An 18889-nucleotide genomic window follows, 5' to 3' on the forward strand; every position below is an offset into this window, starting at 1 on the left:
CCTAAGCTGGCACAGGCTTAGGTATGATGTACTTCAGGTCTGTGTGCAGTATCATCAAATTCAGCTTGAAAATTCATGTAGCATCTCCTCTTTGTTCAGTGGTTGGCATTTGGCAGGTTTAACCTTCCAGCCTTCACGTATGGTCTAAAGAGATGAAAAGGCTGGTGCAAGACCAAAGGATGTGGTGGTCTTGGCGGGAGAGCATGGTTTTGATTCAAGTATGAGCTTTAGACACAAAGTAGTTGGATTTGGTGCCAAGACTGTACAATGTTTCTTTGAATTGCTTTGTTTTAACTGGTGTCGCAACAGATGCTGGCACCGGTTAAACAGGTGCTGAGACTCAGCTGAGAACTCCAAGAAGCAAAACACAAGAGCACAGCAGAAGGAATTTGGAGGCCTCAGCCGACGAGAGACACGTTCTTGCTGCCAGTGGAGTTGGGTGAAATCAGAGAGCAGAGTACTACCTTAATTCCCCTGTGTGCATTAAACAAAGGTCTGAATTAGTTTATCTCAAAATAAAGACACGGTGCCAAGCAACAGCAGTAACTCTAGCCCCAGTGTGCCCAAGGTACAGCTCGTCTTTTACATAACTGGTATTTCCCAGCTGACGGACAGACAAGACCATGCCGACTTCTTTAAATGTTTACTGGCTTGGTGATGATTAACAGTCATCAGTGACAGGAGGGAGGAGACAAAAGGCACTCCTGAATATTTGATTCCTTGTCCTCTCAACATTACAGTTGTTATAACCAAAAGGTTAAGTGGAGATCAAAAATAAATAGGAAACTTCGGCTGAGGAAGCTGCATTACTTGAGAGCCTTTTCAGGCTCTCTGGGAGGCACAGTGGAAAGGTTAAAATTTGCAGCACAAATGTTAGCTGTGATCTCACTTGAGTGAGAGTCTCAAAATATATCTTGAGTCTTAGTTCACAAAATGAAAGCTTAGAAGCCTGCCTTGGATGAGAGGCAAGAAGGCAGCAGGACTGAAGGGCACAGAAGCAGAAACTTGTGAACCTCCAAGATAAGATATTGCCTCACCCCCTTGGAATGGTTTGTCATGCAGCCTGGACTGCAGAGCATGATGTGGCGGATTAAACAAGAGGGCCATTGAAGGAGTGGGTGCTTAGCCAGATGTTTTCAGGGACCTTGACAATAGCCCTTTCATTTCTTGCGCCCAAGTTCCTATCAAAACCCAGCATAGCTCTGTGAGGAGGGAGGCTCATGGTGGCTGATGTAGCTTCTGCCTGGGTTGGGAGGCTCATTGGTGGGGTGAATGTGCCAGAACAGAATAAAAGGAGACAGGTAGAGGCTGTCTCTGAACAGTAGAACCTCCATGGAAGACAGAATCAATATCCTCAATCTGTCGGAAGTGCAAGGTGGAGACTAGAAGAAGGGAAAGCTAGTTCTAACTTCAGCTATCTTTGTAAGACTTGAGGAGAAAATGTTACATGGGTTAGATTTCTGAAACCTTTAAAAGCTAATATTTGTATCAAATGTTTGTTTTGTACTGTCTAGTCTCAGATTTTCAGAGCTAAATTAATTTCATAAGTTTGTTCTAGCTTTTGTTGTTCTACACGTGTTACAGAGGTGCCACTTAATACAATTTGCTCCTTCCCACAAACCTTAAAACTTGTCTCGAAGGTCTCGCTGTGAAGCTGTTATGGGTGCTTTGAAGCTTAAGGTGTCAGATGTGAAGTCATATAATCCCTGTCGATGTTATTCATCAGTGGAAAAGCTGGTGGGAGGTGTTCGTGAATAATTCAGAGAGGCTATGGAGTGTCTATCCTTAAGAGATGTTCAAAACTCAGCTGGACACAATCCTGAGCAATCTCCCCTGGCTGGCCCTGCTTCAAGCAGGAGGGTTGGACTAGGTGATCTCCAGAGGTGTCTGCTAACCTCAACTGTTCTGTCATTCTATGAAAACACTCTTCTAGGGTGCAGAACTCTACTTTAAGCCCAGATAAGGGCTTAATTGCACTTTCCCTGGCATATTACCACAGATCCTTCTGCACAGAAGAAGGTAATGAGAATGACCAAAAGGGGGAAAGCAGCTGTCTTAAGAGGCTGTGAAAAGTCTGGGGCTCCTCCACTTACAGAGAAGTTGGGTGATGGTGGGGGGAATAGGATGTTTGTGGGCTCAGGAGGGTGGTGGTAAGATGAACGCAGAGCTGTTTGAAGCTCCACAACACTGGAACCAGAGGAGCCTCACATGAGTTAGGAGAGGATGCATTTGGCATGGGTGAGAGGACTTCTCCTAGTGGGTAGCAAACTTCTAGATATTTATCACTGCAGAAGGTTGTGGAGACAGACCATATTAGGAGGTTTGGAATGGATTTTTTTGATTTAGAGATACTGGGAACAGGCAGGAATAGCTGCTCTGACCTTGAAGTGACTGAGGGTACTACAAAGGGGATGGAGACAGTGATCAAGTTGTGTTTAAACAGCATCTCCTGGTGCCGCCATTGGAAAAGTATGGAGCTGTTCTGGCCCAGGAGAGTGTATCCCATCTTTACCAATAGACTAGCGAAACCCATATTTTGGATGTGCCAGTTCTGTTCAGCACCCAAGTTGCTGCTCAAATTGCTGTCTTGCATTTCTTATTTTTATTTCTTGTTTCTACTTCTGTGAAGAACATGAACACATTTGAGAGGCCACGTGGATACTTGAGTTAACAGTTTCCAGAGTACACCAAGCTGGGGGTGACCCTCAGGATCTGCAAGTCAGGAAGATGCTTGGATCGCTTGGCTTGAAAAGATATTTAGTGTATCAGATGGTATGTACATATGAGGGCTTTGGTTGCTGCTTCTCTATGGTAACCTGCTCAGAGGGTCCATTCTCATGCTAAAGTTACTAGGAAATAAGATTTTTTTTCTTTCTTTCCCCTTCCCAAGCATTTCATAAATTTGTAATTTGCTGCTTAAGGTGGTCTTGTGGTCTCCTCTTCCTGACTGCACATCTGATGGCAGCTTTTCCTCTGGTGACGACTCCTCGGTAGTCAGAGGACCGTGGCAGCCTATGTTGAGCACCTATGCAATGTGGCATGCTTCAGCCTGGTTTTCTTCCAGCCTTCCTTTACAGGATGCTGCTGTCCTCCTTTATAGGAGAGGCAGCTGCTGAGTATCTGTGGGAGTGGAAATGCGAGTGCACTATTCACCTTGTAAAATTGGTTGTGCCTTTAAATTGGAAATACAGTTTTATCATGCTCTCAGAGAGCTACTGCGTAACTTCTTAGGGTGAATTGTGAGGTGAAGTGGTCTCTCATCTCAACAGCTACTATTCAATAAAACTGGAAGCTGTCCAGATGAAAAGAAATAACTGTAAAAAAAGCTACCCTTAAAAATTAATTTAGCTTTAAAATAAGAAAACTATTTATGCTGTGTTCAGCTGTTGAACACAAGAATATAGGAGTTTCTGTAGTCCATTAGTTCCATTTTTTCATTACAACTTTAAGAGAATTTTCACTTGCTTAATCATTTTATCCTACCTAATTTCTCTATATTTAAAAATAAAACCTCCCCAAACAAATGAAAAAAAAAAAAAGCACCCTCATTTAAAAAAAAAAAAAATCAATCCTGTACTGTTTTCAGAGTCATGCAACTTTTTTTCCTTTTTTAAGACCTGGATACCATCTAATTGGCTATACTGAGAGGCTGGAGGTCCTTGCTCAGTGCTGGGCACATACAGAGAATGGATTGTCATAAATAAAATGGTAAACACCTGCAAAGGGAGGTGAGGGAGAGGCAGCATTTCATACACAGGATGAAAAGCATAGCGCTGCAGAGAGCTTATTTTCCTCTTGCAAGGTTTAAGATGCTGCAGCATTGAGATAGCAATTGCTTAGGAATGTGTAGGGTAATTTTAAGTTCACAATAAATGTTGGTGCGTAATTAATTTGATTATTTGAGGTTTATTATTGGATCCAAACCCTATTTCCTGTTAATTCCTTGGCGTTCCCTTGCCATTCACAGCATTGGGGTAGGGTGGAAAAAGCGTTTATGAATTCATAACTCAACAGAGAAATAAACAGCAATTTGTACAACATAGCTGCTTGATACAGCCTCGCTTAGGAGAACTATGAATACAGCTAATAAAACGTGTTGGGGACCCTGGATCTTGGTGCTTGGGATGGCGGTTTGAGGGGCTGAGAAGAATAATGTGTATATACAGCTTGGTTTAGACCCAGATGTGTGTGTGCACAGTATTTCAGGTGGTGTGCGTGGCTCAGGATGGGATCAAATCAAAATATGCCTAAAACAGGATCTTGAATTTTAAAACCCTAAATATAGAGTAGGGATCTGAAGCACTTTATTAATTTTTTCCAGCACCTACCTGATACTGGAGATGGCTGAAATTATTTAGGACTTTCAATGTATTTTTGGCTTTAAAGATTCAACTCTTTATTTTAGACCTGAGGGTGCTTCTGTGCCCAGAAGCATGTGATCTCGCTGCTGGTATATTTGTTGATCAAAAACTTATGGCTTCTCAGAAGAAGAGTGGTGAGGCTTATAGGGAATAACAGAACATCAAAGACATAGCTACCGGATAACCAGATGAATCATTAGTAGCTGAAATTGATTTATGATGGCGTAGAGCTTTTGTCAAAAATACCTAAAATTCAGATGGAGATCAGTCAATTTTTGTGTGGACCCACTATGCTTGTGTCATAGAAGGTAGTTTTTCTGTTCACTTTTCAGTAGAAAAGAATCAAAATATGTTCAGAAACAGTGGTTGTGGTGGTTGCGTATCACCTTTGAAGTTAATAAGTTTCTTCATATAGATAATTGATCCAGCAACACATCCTTTCAGTAGTGTCACACCCTTATGGATGGTATGAAAGCTCAGCCGTGGCATCCAAACTGAAAGCCGTCTGTAGCTAACATCTCTAACCTGGGCTGCTGTCATCTTCTAAGTAGAAAAGTGGTTCTAAGGGAGCATTTGTTCCCAAAGTATAGGGCTGTTTAATGTTTTCTTGGCTATGTTGGCACTTCTGGAAAGCATGGTCTGTTGGGGAATCACTGCTTTCTGCAGCCTGCTCACACCTGTGTCCCACTGCTGCCTTCAACCTTCTTGGTCTTGTGAGTTAACTGCTGGAAACCTTGTCCCGTGCTGGCTTTCAGAAATCTGAATGGTAGAGATCTATCTCCAGACCAGCTATGGTGCGCTTAGTAATTACACTTGAAAGCTAGTGCTGAATTCCAGGGATTCCTAAAAGATTCCAGGTACCGAGGGTCACATACAGACTCATGGGGTTTGGGTTGGAAGGGACGTTCGAAGGCCATCTAGCCTGAGCCCCCTGCCATGAGCAGGAACACCTTCCACCACACCAGGTTGCTCTGAGCCCTGTCCAACCTGGCCTCGAATGTTTCCAAGGATGGGCCATTGACCACCTCTCTGGGCAACTTGGTCCAGTGCTTTACCACCTTCAGCATAGCAAATTTCTTCCTTCTATCTAGTCTGATTCTAGCCTCTTTTAATTTAAAACCATTCTCCCTTGTCCTATCAATACAGGCCCTACTAAAAAAATCTGTCCCCATCTTTCTTGTAAGCCCCCCTTAAGTATTGAAAAGCTGCAGCGAGGTTTCCCTGGAGCCTTCTCTTCTCCAGGCTGAACAAGCCCAGCTCTCTCAACTCTTTAGTGGATGACTTTGTTTCATCTGATCCAGTATCTTAATTTGAGATGATCTGCTTCTAAAAGGGAAAAAATTAGCACTGAAGAGCCCGTTTGAGTATTCTCCTGAAGCATGCTCAGCTCTAAGCAGGGACATGAAGTTAACACTGACAATAAAGTAATTGGCTCAAAGGCAGGTGATATTTTGAGTTACTGATGAAATACACTGTGGAGCTGCAGGTGGTAGAACTGGAATATTATTGTCTGCCTCAAGAATTATCTGAATTATTATTCATAACATTCAAAGAGCTGCAGTGGCAGGTAGTTGCTGTTAACTGTGTCGGTGTTGTATGTGTCTGGATGTGGAGCTCGGTGTAGCCCATCTAAGACTCTGTAGAGCAGTAGATGGCTCCTCCTCTGAAGAAGCTATGGCTTGAATAGAGAGGGTCAAAAAAGCAGAGATAAACCAAGCAAAATTAACAACACGGTTGTAGTTACTGTGTTCTCTGGGATGCTTGGCTTGGTGAATCTACCAGAAAGAAGAAGAAATGATGGGAGAAGGGGATTAGTGTGGGCAGAGGAAGCCTAATCAAAGCAGAAGGCAGTTCTCTAAAGCCAACGACAAGACTCTTCTTGAAGCAATTTTTGTGACTGGTCCAACTGGATGGAGTTTGAGTGGCTTTTCTCATTTCAGAAAGCTCTGTGGTAGTGCATAGGACAGCAGCGAGGGCACTCTGCGTGGGGCAGATGTGTGGCTAGAGATGGCAAGTGCTGGGAATGGAGATGGTCCCTGTGGTGTTAAAGATGCAGGAGGATAAAACCATGATTAGAGTTGAGAACATAGGTGCAAGCCTAAAGGCTATAGTCCTGCATGTGCTGGCTGGAGAGGTGTTGAGGATTTCTCGCTCCATTTCCATGGTCACAGCAAAATCAAGTTTTGGAAGCAAGCTCCCGACTATTTTGTGTAGAAATTCAAACCTGCTTTTCCTTCTTAACAGTCAACCTACAAATCTGCACCTAACCAACTGAGTCAATGACATTTATGCTCTACCTTGCTGGTTTTCTGTCTCCTAAACAGCAAATCCATCCTGCTACGAGGCTTCTGACTTTCAGCTCCTGCTAATTCATATTCTGCCTTTGGTTTTAATTTGAAAGGCCTCATCAGCTGTGTTTCCAGCCTGAGCCCATGTCTAAAGGGTGATTGGAGGGAGGATGTTGTTGCTTTACAGATGTGGAAATGAAGTAGTGAGTGCCTGGAGTTCACCCAAGCCCATGGTAAAGCCTTGAAGGGACACACAGTGTGAGACCTGGACTTGGCTGCAAAACTCATCCTGTTGCCAAATAATCGGATGCTAGCCTCACCGTCACAGAGATCGCTGTAATCTGAAAGCCATAGTTAAGTGATAAAAACATGGCATGATAAAAAGTATGAGATAAGAGTATCTAGACAGAGATTCATGAAACCACTGAAACTGTATTACCCAAATCTTCATTTACTGAAATGAGTGTACGAGTGAAGATTTTCTCAGTGCATGCTTTCAAATGTCAGTTCTCCTATAGAACTCTGGCATGGATGTCTTGTATAAATAGACTTCGACTAGTTGTTACTGGAGCTTCCAGTTCCCACGCTGATTCTTATCAAAAATTAGTTCCCAGCCAAAGCTGTATTTTTCTTTTTTTCAAGGGATTTATCACATCAAAACAAGTCTGTGGCTTACTGCAGGGCTGAAACTGCCACACTTATGTACTTGGACTAGTAATGACCTGCTGAGCCACTAGAAAATGGCATGGGGTTGCTTTAGCCCTCCCTGCCTCTTCATTAAGACTGGAACCAGGAACTGGTTCCTGTCTGGCAGCTTTGGGTTTGATAATCACCTGCCTGCACAAGGGGTGAGATCGTGCACCGATGCTTCCATTTTATATTCCTGGCTTCAGATAGTGTTGAGCAGTTGATAGCTTGATGGCATCAATATTTTTTTTTTCTTTTTTTACTGAGTGCTTGTCTACATCTCTGCATTGCTGGCACAATGTGATACAACCGGCTACTCCACTGATTGCCATAGCAGGGAGTGTTCTTTGAGAGGCACCCGCCAGACGCTGCAGGAAACTAAAACTGGAGTCGAGTTCATTTAAGGATTAGGTGTTTGTAAGGTACCTGTAATTGCCCTGCCTGACCAAAGTCAGAGAAAGAAATTAGGATAACACAAACCCTCTGTAGATATTTGAATCCCCGATAGCATCAGGACTTGTTGAAATTTGCAGGGGAGCTGGCTCTCGCAACTGGAGGTGTGTGTTCAGAAGTGCCACTAAGGAGATTTTCCTGCTTTTAGCAGGTCAGTGTCTCGGTTTCCAGTTGTTTTCTTTGAATGCTGAGGTCAACCCAAAGCACCTAGTTTTGCCAGGAGTGGTCCTTCTTTAGGAAATCTCCTGCTTGCTTGGCTAGCCTGGTGTCTGAGATGCTTGCTGGCTTTGTTGATCCAGAGGGGACCATCTCACCTCAATATTAAACTGAATGTCAGTGTAGCTATTCTGCAATAGATGCTGTTATGTACCACTAGGAAGCCAAATTGTGTAGGCTGTGTGCCAGGAGCGTGGCTGGTGCTGTTTCCTCCCTCTTTGTATCATCCAATGAAGCTAGGGCTTCCTTAGGCTCTAGAAACAGCAAATCCAGAAAAAAAGGCACCACATGTATTTGCACCACTGTATGGAGAACATGCCTATATATATATATAATTATAGTTTGATAACACTGAGCTGAGCAGGGCTTGCTCTGCTGCAGGAAGGTCAAGCAGAAAAAGCTTGGGGTTCCCCAGACCTAGTACTTGGCTATTCTTTGGGTTCCTGATTTCTTTCAACTCTTTGTCTTTCTGTGCTTAGCATGCAGTATGCATTTAATTCCTGTCGCTAAATTGGCAATAAAATTATGGAACTGGTAAACTCTGCCATGGAGAGCCTAACACCTGTGGTATTAGAGTATGATGCATTTTTGCATCATAAAACTTAAGATACACTCACTGATGCTGTTATGGGTGTTAATAAAAGATTGTTTTCCTCAAGGGCTGTGCCATCTGTGAATACATATTTTTTTCTCAGAATATCTGCAGGGAAAGATACTCTACAACCACCAAAATCTAAAGTACATCATATAAATGGCATGAACAAAATCTTCTCCGTTTGGGTGGCCGAGTGCTTTCTGACCTCTCCCACTTCCAGTCCTGCACTGTAAATATTATGTAAAAGGAAAGAAGCTGTTCAGAACAGCTCTCACTTTTTTTGATGGTTGGGTTCGAACATGCTACACCAAGGACATAAACTGGTTCAGAAACAAAATCTCTTTAATGTGTTTGGATTTACGGGCGCTGAAGTTGTTAGTAGAACTCATGGTCTGTAGAATATTTCAGGCGGAAAAAAAAATTATCTCAAAAAATGGAGTGGATCTTTGAATATTCCTGAGAATGTTAATTGCTTTCATTAAAATTTTTTATAAAGGTTTTAGAAGCAGTTATGACCTTTTCCTTGATCTACCAAGTCTGAGTGGCATAGTTGGACTGGGAAAACCTGTGTCACCAGCAAGTCCCTTCTTTTGTAGCTGAAATTTGGCAAGTGGGGGGAATCTCAACAATGGTACCCAGTGCCTCTCATATCAAATAGTTTGTCTGGTTTTTGTTGTTTTCTTTTTTTCCTGTTAATCTATGATTTCTGGTGGACTTTTCTAGTAGGAGCCTATGGGAAGAAAATGCAAGTTAAGCGCATGGCTGCTGGCCAGGTGGGTAATGGCTGTACCTGGAGAGCTGAGGGAAGTTTGGCATATCTGACCCAAATCCACGGTCCGTGCATTGGATTTGAAAGCATAGGTTATGCAGCAAGTATCTTCTCTGGTAATCAAGCAGAGGTATGAAATACTTTTAAGTGATCTAAATGAATGGATAGATGGGATGAAGGTCATGAGGATTCAGGTGCAGACTCAGCTGTGCTTAAATATTTTAGTCCACAGTTAAGTAGGTTGGCATCGTTACCCTGAACACTTAGTAAGTATTGATAGAAACAAAACACTAGACTTTTGATTTATTGCTGTTCTTGGTCTCATGTCACTTCTGCATGTTATACCAAGCACTGAAATGACCAGCGTTTGATTCGCTAGTGATATATCCTGGGTAGACAGAGGTCTAGCTTCTGTCTATCTGCTGTCATCCAGGTGGTAGGGCAGAGCATTCGCATCCAAAGCAGCATGGCCGGCAGGGCGAGGGAGGGGATTCTGCCCCTCTGCTCCACTCTGGGGAGACCCCCCGGAGCACTGCGCCCAGCTCGGGGGGTCCCCAGCACAAGCCAGGCAGGGACCTGCTGGAGCGGGGCCGGGGGAGGGACACGGAGCTGGTCCGAGGGCTGGAAGCCCTCTGCTGCGGGGAAAGGCTGGGAGAGCTGGGGGGGCTCAGCCGGGAGCAGAGGAGGCTGCGGGGAGACCTGGCTGCGGCCACTCGGTGCCTACAGGGGCTGTAGGAAGGTGGGGACGGGCTTTTTAGCAGGGCCTGGGGAGACAGGACAAGGGCTGATGGTTTTAAGCTGAAAGAGGGGAGACTTAGAGGGGACATTAGGAAGACATTTGTTAGGGTGAGGCACTGGACCATGTTGCACAGAATGGTGGTAGATGTCTCATCACTGGAAGTGCTCAAGGCCAGGCTGGCCAAGGCTGGGAGCAACCTGATCTAGCAAGAGGTGTCCCTGTCCACGGCAGAGGGTTGGACTAGATGACTTTCAAAGGTCCCTTCTAACCCAAACCCTTCTATGATTCTATGAGCCCACCACATCCCTCCCTTTGCTGACACTGTGATACTGACATGGAGGAGGGTGAAGAAGTAATCTCATCCTGGTTATCTGTAAAAAAAGAGATCAGGGCCAGTTACTAATTGCATATAGCTATAATAGTGAGATATAGCTTTGGCATGCAAATAGGTTGTATCTGTGATGTAATACCTCTTAATTGTGAATGGGAAGGGAGAGGGTGATCAGTGCATCACTGCCTGCTGAGCGGGGAGGCATTGTGCATGGGGATAAACAGAGGTGCTTAAACAGGAGTCTGCTCTTCTCCCTGGAGAATTTGGCTACTTGTAATCAAATTCCTACTGAGAAGATAGTTTCCTCCAGTAAACTAAGCATGCAATGCAGTCCTTGGCTTGAGAATGGTAAATGGTTAGGGTAAGATTTGGATCCTGTTGTCTCTCACTTGTGTGTGTTGGAGAGCTGAAATAAAAGACCAGGAAATTGCAAAGTGCTGACCCCATCTTGCACAGTGCATCTTTTTGGTGTCTGCATGGCTTTAGCTTCCAGGGTGAAAGATGGTACTTCAAAATGAGTAACACTGAATAGCAATGCAGAACGCAGCCGTTCAGAGCAAATATAGCAGTGTTTGTCGAACTGTAAGTCAGCTGTCTGCAGCTAATTACAGAGATGTCAGGGAGTTTTGAATTTGTCAGCTGAATTTAAGATTGTAGAATGTTGCTTGGAAAATGTCTTTATTAAAAACCAAAAAAATACCTCAAAGAACAATGTATTTATTTGTGGGGGTTCTGGGGTTCCGGCCCATACTGTTGTTCTGGTGGCTGTGCTGTAAGCTGATGAGGGACATGTAAAGGTAAGTAAGGCAGCAGCAGCGCTAGAAGGGCTAGGAGTGGGTCAGGGACCTGGAAGGCAGCATGTGCCCAACTTGCCAAAACTCCACTGCTGGTCAGTGGCCCAGTCACTGGTCCTCTTCCATCTGCAAAGTGGCAGAGCAGCTGTAGATGCCCCATCCCTGGAAGTGTTCAAGCCCAGGCTGGATGTGTTCAAAGTTGTAGCCTGGGAGGTTTTTGGTTTTGGTCTTTTTTAAACCACTGAAGGGAAGCAAGGGGAAAAAATAGGTAGGATAGGATAGGATATTTTCAGTTGGAAGGGACCTACAATGATCATCTTGTCCAAATAATTCCCAACTAAAGAGTAGCTGTGAATTTGTGCAAAGTGAAGCCTGTTCCTACCATAATAATATAGGAGGATGTGGCTTTGAGCAACCTGGTCTAGTGGAAGGTGTTCCTGCACGTGGCAGGGGTGTGGAACTAGACAATCTTTAAGGTCCCTTCCAACCCAAACGATTCTATGATTTTATGATCCTTCAGCTGTCCAATTCACCAGAGCACTGGGTGGACACTGACTCATTCCAGGCCCTGTGAAGGTGAGTGGACTCTACCAGGTAGATTTACCAAGGCAAGCATCCCAGAAGACACAACAGCTACAAATGTGTTAATTATTTGGCTTAGCTTATCTCCGCTTTCTTGACCCTCTCTATTCAAGCTGTAAGTTCTTCAGAGCAGGAGCCATCTGCTTCCCTACAATGTCTTGGATGTCCTACCAGACCCCATGAAGAAGGGTGGAGAGGCTGTTGAATGGATGTTTGTGCAAGGGCGTTAAGAGGCACCACATAAGGTCCAGGTGACAGGTGACTGTCACAGCTAGGAGCTGGTAATCTCTGAGACATTGCTTTACATTGCTTTAAACGATTTCCAGGAAGGAAGGGGTGCCTGGGTCTCAGTTCATTGATGGCCAATTCACAACTCCGTGTCTTTGCCCAAATCCTCCCTGCCCTTGTTGGTTCAAGCCACCCCAGGCTGGTAGGGGTTGATGTCAGGGTGGGAGTTCCTTCCCAGCTTCACTGTAAAGGATGTAGCCTTGAGTGGAATGAGGCAGGATAGGAAAAATCAGATGACGGTTGACCTTTCTGAGAGGGCCGGTGAATCCGGACAGCCTGGCTTTGGCTTTGTTCATCAGTGAAGGCTTTGTCCCTCAGCTGTGATGCTCCTTGTTTCAGCTCATAGATAGTCTTCAGCACAGAGAGACTCTGGACCATTTTTCTGACCTTCAGCTAGAGGGTTTTATGACTCTCATGGTCTTCTATGCCATAGGGGATATTGTAATTTTACAGATGAATAAACTGTGGCAAACTAATGCAGAACCTCTTCTGAGCAAAGCTCAGACAGTAAAGCTTTCTCCAAATGAACTTTAATGTGCCCATTACTCTTCAGCAATCAGTAGGTACCAGTACAGGATGAAATCCATTGCAGTAGGTGTTGACAAACCTGTGGTGAGACTCCTTGTCCCCAGAGCTTTCCTATTTTCTAGAAGGATGAAGGAAGTTGAACACGAGTTGGAGCTGGATGCCTGAAATCCTCCTACTTGTTTGTTGGTTTTTACCCCCTGAAAGCGTTGGTGTACATCAGGCAGATGTTCAGTGCAGTGAACTTTCCAAGTCACGAGTGCATGAACTTGCTGCCATTCTCCAGAACAAGGTCAGTCTGTAACATCATTACGTGGGCACCGGCGATGAGCTGGGAGCCTTGGCTCAGCCTTTGTCTGCCCGGGTCCCTGCGGAGAGGGTGCAGCCCTGAAGCCGAATGCCATCGCTATGTGGGAACAAACAGCCCTTTTTTCAAAGGGAGAGAAGCCTTTTCACACAACTGGCCAAAGGCTCAAGTATCCAGTGTGTGGGACAAGGGGGAGAGGTAGAGATAGCATGCTGCAAGCCTCGGCCACGGCCTTCGGTGGCATCTGAGATGGAGCAAAACAAAATCTTGATGCAGTAAGTGAGCAGGCTTAGCTCTGCTTTTGATAAAAGCAGAAGACCTTCGGGAAGTCCTACATCATTCTGGTAGGAACAGGCTTCACTTTGCACAAATTCACTGCTATTCTTTTGTTGGGTTTTCTTTGGATGAGATGAGCATTGTAGGTCCCTTCCAACTGAAACTACCCTATCCTATCCTACCCTTTTTTTCCTCCTTGCTTCCCTTCAGTGGTTTAGGAAGGACTAAAAAGGGACAGCCTCCAGGTCTATCTTTTTCTTACCTTGGGGTAGACTACTGTGCTTGTGCACTTTTCATGGGAGCTCCATAAAGGTAGAATCTGTATTTATTGCATTTGAAGGTGTCTGGACATTTCAGCTAGTTGGGATGTGGAAGCCCATGATGAGAGGAGCGACATGAGGCTCCATATGCATTTCCCGGCATGATTAAATTCAGGATCTGTGATCTCATTCTGAAAAGGCAGACTCTTTCCTCTACATTTGCATCACGTTGGCTAGTAAATATTCATCCTGCCTTTGCTGCTGGTTGCAGTAGCCCATTTCATTAGGACCCTTCTCCTTGTCTACAAACCTCTGTTTGGCAACTGTCAAAGCACCATGTAAAGTTTGTTTGATTAGGCTTTTGGCAAATTGATAGAGGGATTTTGGATTACAGGAAAATTTACTGATAACTGGCTTTCAAGCTGTCCCTCTGGTACTCTGTTAATGACTTTGTGGAATTCCCACATCTCCAGTGCCTCACATTTGGGTTGTCTTAAATCATTAAAAAGAGAAAAGAAAAAAAAAAGAGGAAAAAAAAAAAAGAGCACAGGCTCTCCATGCTCCTGCCAAGTAGGTCAGGGGTTTCCCAGTTGTACGCTTTGGAAAATGGAGACGTTATTCAGAGTGACTTTCTCCAAGTCGCATGGTGAGTTGAAGACAACTGAAGCACAATAGTGGTATCAAGCATTAGTTCAAGACTGGTCTTCGAGTGATAATAAATCATTTGGCCTAATCAGAGACAGATTAAAATAAATCTTGGCAAAACCTGGCAAAGTAAATGGCACATTCCTGAATTCTGCAGTGTAGGAGAAGCTGCAGGGACACAGTCCAAGAAAAGTGAAGGGTGGGCAATTGGTGCTGCATAAAATGAGACAAACACCTCCTTGCATTTTAAGCTATTGAAAATGCCACCTGATGCTTCCCGTAGGAGGAAATAAGCCAAAAAGTTGTAATGGTTCTGCTACCACTGTGGGGTTTGATGTTTTTTGCTTGATCACAGTGGAAAAAACAGCAAGGCAGGAATATCACCATGGTATCACCATGATATCAGACTTTAAGCTCAGAAGAGCTAAGCTGCTGCTCTTTACGGAGTTAGTTTATGGGATTGCGGTGTGTGGATAATCATAGAATCATCAAATGGTTTAGGTTGGAAGGGACCTTCAAGGGTCCAACACACCCCTCCCCCCCCATGGATTTTCAACTCTGTCAGGTTGCTCAGAGCCCTGTCCAGCCTGGCCTTGAATGTGTGCAGGGATGGGGCATCAACCACCTCCCTGAGCAACCTGGTCCGGTGCCTCACCGCCCTCAGCGTAACAAATTTCTTCCTTGCGTCTAGTCTGAATCTCCCCTCTTTTAGTTCAAAACCATTACCCCTTGCCCTGTCGCTACAGGTCCTACTAAAATGGTTGAAAAGGTTTTAATGTAGAAGGAGGAGGAGGTCGATTTGAATGACAGCAGGTTGGTGGTCATTGTTCAGTCTAATGGGGAGAGAGTGGGAGTGAGGTAGGGTGGAAGGATGCCCTTCAATGGGAAGGGGAGAAAAAAGCAGTGGGTTTTAAAGAGTAGCTGGTAGGATTGACAGGCTGGTATCTACACCCTGGCATGCTTCTGACTTTAAAGAATAAAAGAGCCTCTTTGAGCAGTCCTAAAGCAATCAGTAGAAAATAACTCATTTATGAAATGGGTACTTCTAGCTGGGAGAATCATTACACTCAGAATCCCTCCTTTACTGTAATTTTAGTTTAATATTAAACTACTCAGGATAAATTGTTACTCAGGAAATTTTTTAGGCAGAAGGTGACATCGGGGAGAAGAATATGGAGCATTAAAAATGGATGATACAGTGTCATTTCTTGACTACTTGCCTGAGATATTAAATATGTAGGATTTAAAGCCCAGATTTTGTGTTGATTACACCATGGCTCTGAGGCTATCTAGGTCTTCTCCAGACTGCTGCTGCTTGGGCAAAATGGGGTTTTGCCTTGTCTGGCTAGGCAGAAGGACCTCTTCTCATGTCAGATCTCTTTTTCTCATCCTTTTATAATCGGAGCCTATTCTTCATCCCCTTTGCAAGCCATCTGCTGCAGCTGTAAGTTCAAAACTAATATACTGTGAGGTCAGCTTCCCTTTTTTTTTTAATTTCCTTTTTTTTTTTTTTTTCTGAAATAAGGCAGATTTAAGACAACAGGACCTGCCTTAGAGCAGGGGTCCTCAAACTACAGCCTGTGGACCGGATACGGCCCCCCAGGGTCCTCAATCCGGCCCCTGGTATTTACAGACCCCCCCTGCCCCCCCCCGTGCCGGGGGTTGGGGGTTGGGGGGGAAGCCAAGCAGTCGCAGATGACTGCCTGCCACTTCATCCGAGCGCTGGCCCCCTGTGTAAAAAGTTTGAGGACCCCTGTCTTAAAGTATCAAGATTAGGGCTCTGTAAGTGTATGGGAAATAACTCATGTGGCTGCTGGGCAGTCTTCTGTTTATAATTACTCTGTTCAGGTTTTTGTAGCAGGCGTGTTGTGAATGGGCTCTGAAATGGGCAGAGTGCAAACTTTCTGGGGAAAAAAAAAAAAAAGCAACCCCTTGTTTCCCGTCTAAGCATCATGTATTTAGGAGCCCAACTAATTAAGCTCTTCTGAAAGAGCTGTCTGGCTCCAGCAAACAGCTTCTCTGTGGTTCTTTCTGTTGCAAAACCCTGAGGGAGGCTGGATTGGGAGGGCAGTGCCATCACCCACACTGCTTCGAAGGGGAGGGCTCTCTGCCAGGCCCTCTGGAGTTAGTCTGCCCACTCACTGCCCTCAGGGAGGCATGCAACGACTTGCTTTCACAGCCTCTCAGCAAAGCACCCCAAATTAGACCCTTCAGGTGGATGCGTCGTCAACTGAAAGGAAGAAGGTCGCCCTGAAGACTTGTCTTCTGAGCAGCCTGGAGGGATGGTGTGAGATGGCAGATGAGGGGATGACGAGACTTCTCTATGGAAGGAGGTGGGCATCAGGCTTATAGATAGAACAGCCTTACATCGCTGATGGCACTAATAGCAGATTTGACATGAATTTGTTTTGTGAATGTGACTTTCTTTTGCTTCACTGGGTTCAGTCATTCTTCTGGAAGCGAAAGCTTAGATAATAAACTGTCCCATTGAAACTCATCTTCTCGTGGTTTTGTGCTGCCCCAAAAGCTGCCTGGTGCCATGCTGCTTGTAGCAAGAGCAGGCTATAATTCATGGGCTTCCCTCATCGAAGCTCTCAACAACCGAGCTGTAAAGCCCTGGGGAGAGTGGGGATGATGGAGGGAGGGGACATCCAGAGTCTCTGCCTGGGCAGATGGAGATCTGTCAGCAGTTTTGACAGCAGAGGCTGATGGGTTTCTGGACTGAGCTTCGTTGCCGCACTTAAACTCTTGCAGAGCCTGTTTACCTGCTGTTGCTGATTATCTGGTTTCCATGGTGTTATTTTTTTTATTGTTATTATTTTTATTAGGTTTACAGTTTGGGCTTTTGTGCTTAAAGTGAAGGAACAGAATACTTCTTCATATGCCTTGCTCATTAAATCCTTGCACTCACATGGGCAGCTCGTATACACAACAAATATTGACGGCAAAGGCGAGCTTAAGTGGTTAAGGACTGCTGAGAGCAAGCATTCCCTGGCAGGGGGACAGCCTTGCCCTTTATTGCTCTTTTCCATCCTCACTTGCTGTGACTGCATGGAAGCACTCCAGAGGGCTTCAAGAAACACTGCAGGCTCTGTTCCTGTCCCATGTCCTATGCAGACAGCGGATGCGGTCAAGGGCCACGGTCTGTGCAAGCGTGGGGCGCATGGGATGGTCCTGGAGGCATTGCACTGTGTAAGCCCATCACACGTGATCTTCTGAAAAGGGCTATACAGTTCTGGCCAGCTATTTGATTGCAGCCTGCAACACTGAGAGCTGCCCCAGGTCCTCCCTAGCACTGCTAAGTCTGCCCTATCCTGATTTATTCGAATAAGGCAAGCTTTCATCTCATATCCAAGCTCTTTCACTGTGGGGCTGAGTGTATGTCGCTGTCTGGGACATGAAATCCTTTGCTTCGGATCAAAATGTTTTCTTCTTGGTGAACTGCGCTGCTGCAGGACTAGAGGAATGAGCTTTTTGTGCTCTAATTTCAGAGTCGATGGTTTTTTTGTACTCTAATCAAGAGGTTTGATGCACTAATTAAAAACATGGACTTAATCGGTATTCTGCGGCATGTAAATTCAAAGGAGAAATACAAGTCAAACTTTTGAGACCAAAGCACTTTTGCACTCACTGAGTCTATTGTAATTAGGGGTGCGGTGCTTAAGGAATATCAATTAGCCCCATGGGTGAGGCTGGGGAGCAGAAAAATGCTGCCTCCGCCCCTATTCCCCAGTGGGAGTTTAGGAACTGCCTGCTGAGCTAAGCATGGGAGACAGCAAGCGACAAGGACCAAAGTTTGTTGGGGGAGGAAGTGTATCCCCCAACCTCTTCCTTTAAAAACAAATAAACAAGCAAAAATAAACCTAACCACTTTCAAGAGTAGGTTGCAACTTTATTAGCTGGTTTTGCCAAATGAGTTTAAATCGCCTCTGTCGTTCCCCTGGGGATAGCAGTTGCTGCTTTAATTGCAGTAGCAAATTTCAGAAGACTTGTAGCAGTTGTTGAAAAAGGGGGTTGGTTGATCTGACTGCATGCAGCAGTTGGCCTCTACATACAGACAAGTGTCCTAACAGAGCATTTGCTTCTCTGGTAGATTGCTGCCTTAAATGAGATGTGGTGCCTCAGAAGACACCTATTCTAGCCATATCCCCAAGAATGTGCTGAAGGCATCTCCCTGTCCTTAGAATATCTAAATTATAGCTAAATTACCCTGTTAGTCCCTGGGAATCCTGTAAGACTCCTCTGGATGAATAATGATGCAGGAACTGATCAGTTAACGAGTAGTTGCTTGGGTGCAGGTGATGGAGAGCTGCTCAGGTATTCAGTGAACAAGCCCAACTGGCAGCAGGTTTGTTTTCAGTTGGGTGACTACAACAGTTCCAACAGAAAAATGGGTTTAACGCTTTAAAAGAGAAGGCTGCAACAGTTAAAAACAGTCAACGTAGAAGGAAAATAGCTATAGTAATTATGGTGGTAAATGCAGTGATCAGGAAGAAGGGAAAAATGATAGGGCAGAATTATCAATTAGATGCTGACTCAGGAGACAAAATGACAGAGGGAGAAATGAGTGCTGAGAAGTTAGCTTTGTGGTTAGCCAATGTGTACAAAACTTGCTCTTAACCACGCTACGGGCCTATTATTCGATGCAAGGGATATACTTGTCGGTAATGCAGAAAATGCAGAGGAGCTCAGCTGCCTTCTAATGTAATTTAACCTGGTGCTGTTTGGAAAATGGAGACAGAGGGCAAAGTTTAGCTGCATTTTTAAGAAATT

At 44.8% G+C, this 18889-nt stretch overlaps 1 protein-coding gene and 1 long non-coding RNA gene across 5 annotated transcripts in view; one reads left to right on the forward strand and one right to left on the reverse strand.

Moving 5' to 3' along the window:
- ARHGAP39 (Rho GTPase activating protein 39) overlaps positions 1-18889 on the forward strand; it is a 149755-nt gene that overhangs the window by 33951 nt on the left and 96915 nt on the right. For 2 of the 4 annotated variants that reach the window (XM_080379243.1, XM_080379242.1), the window contains exon 1: positions 1377-16449. The exons of 1 other annotated variant lie outside the window; for it this stretch is intronic. In XM_080379243.1, coding sequence (XP_080235369.1) covers positions 16409-16449 — 41 coding nt within the window. In that variant the 5' untranslated portion in view covers positions 1377-16408. Of the gene's footprint in view, positions 1-1376; positions 16450-18889 lie in introns of those variants that run through there. One more of the 4 variants, XM_080379240.1, reaches the window with a different exon arrangement.
- LOC308060475 overlaps positions 1-18889 on the reverse strand; it is a 73205-nt gene that overhangs the window by 32378 nt on the left and 21938 nt on the right. The window lies entirely within an intron of this gene.

The sequence above is a fragment of the Falco punctatus genome (assembly GCF_963210335.1).
Source record: "Falco punctatus genome assembly, chromosome: 3".
Lineage (NCBI taxonomy): Eukaryota > Metazoa > Chordata > Aves > Falconiformes > Falconidae > Falco > Falco punctatus.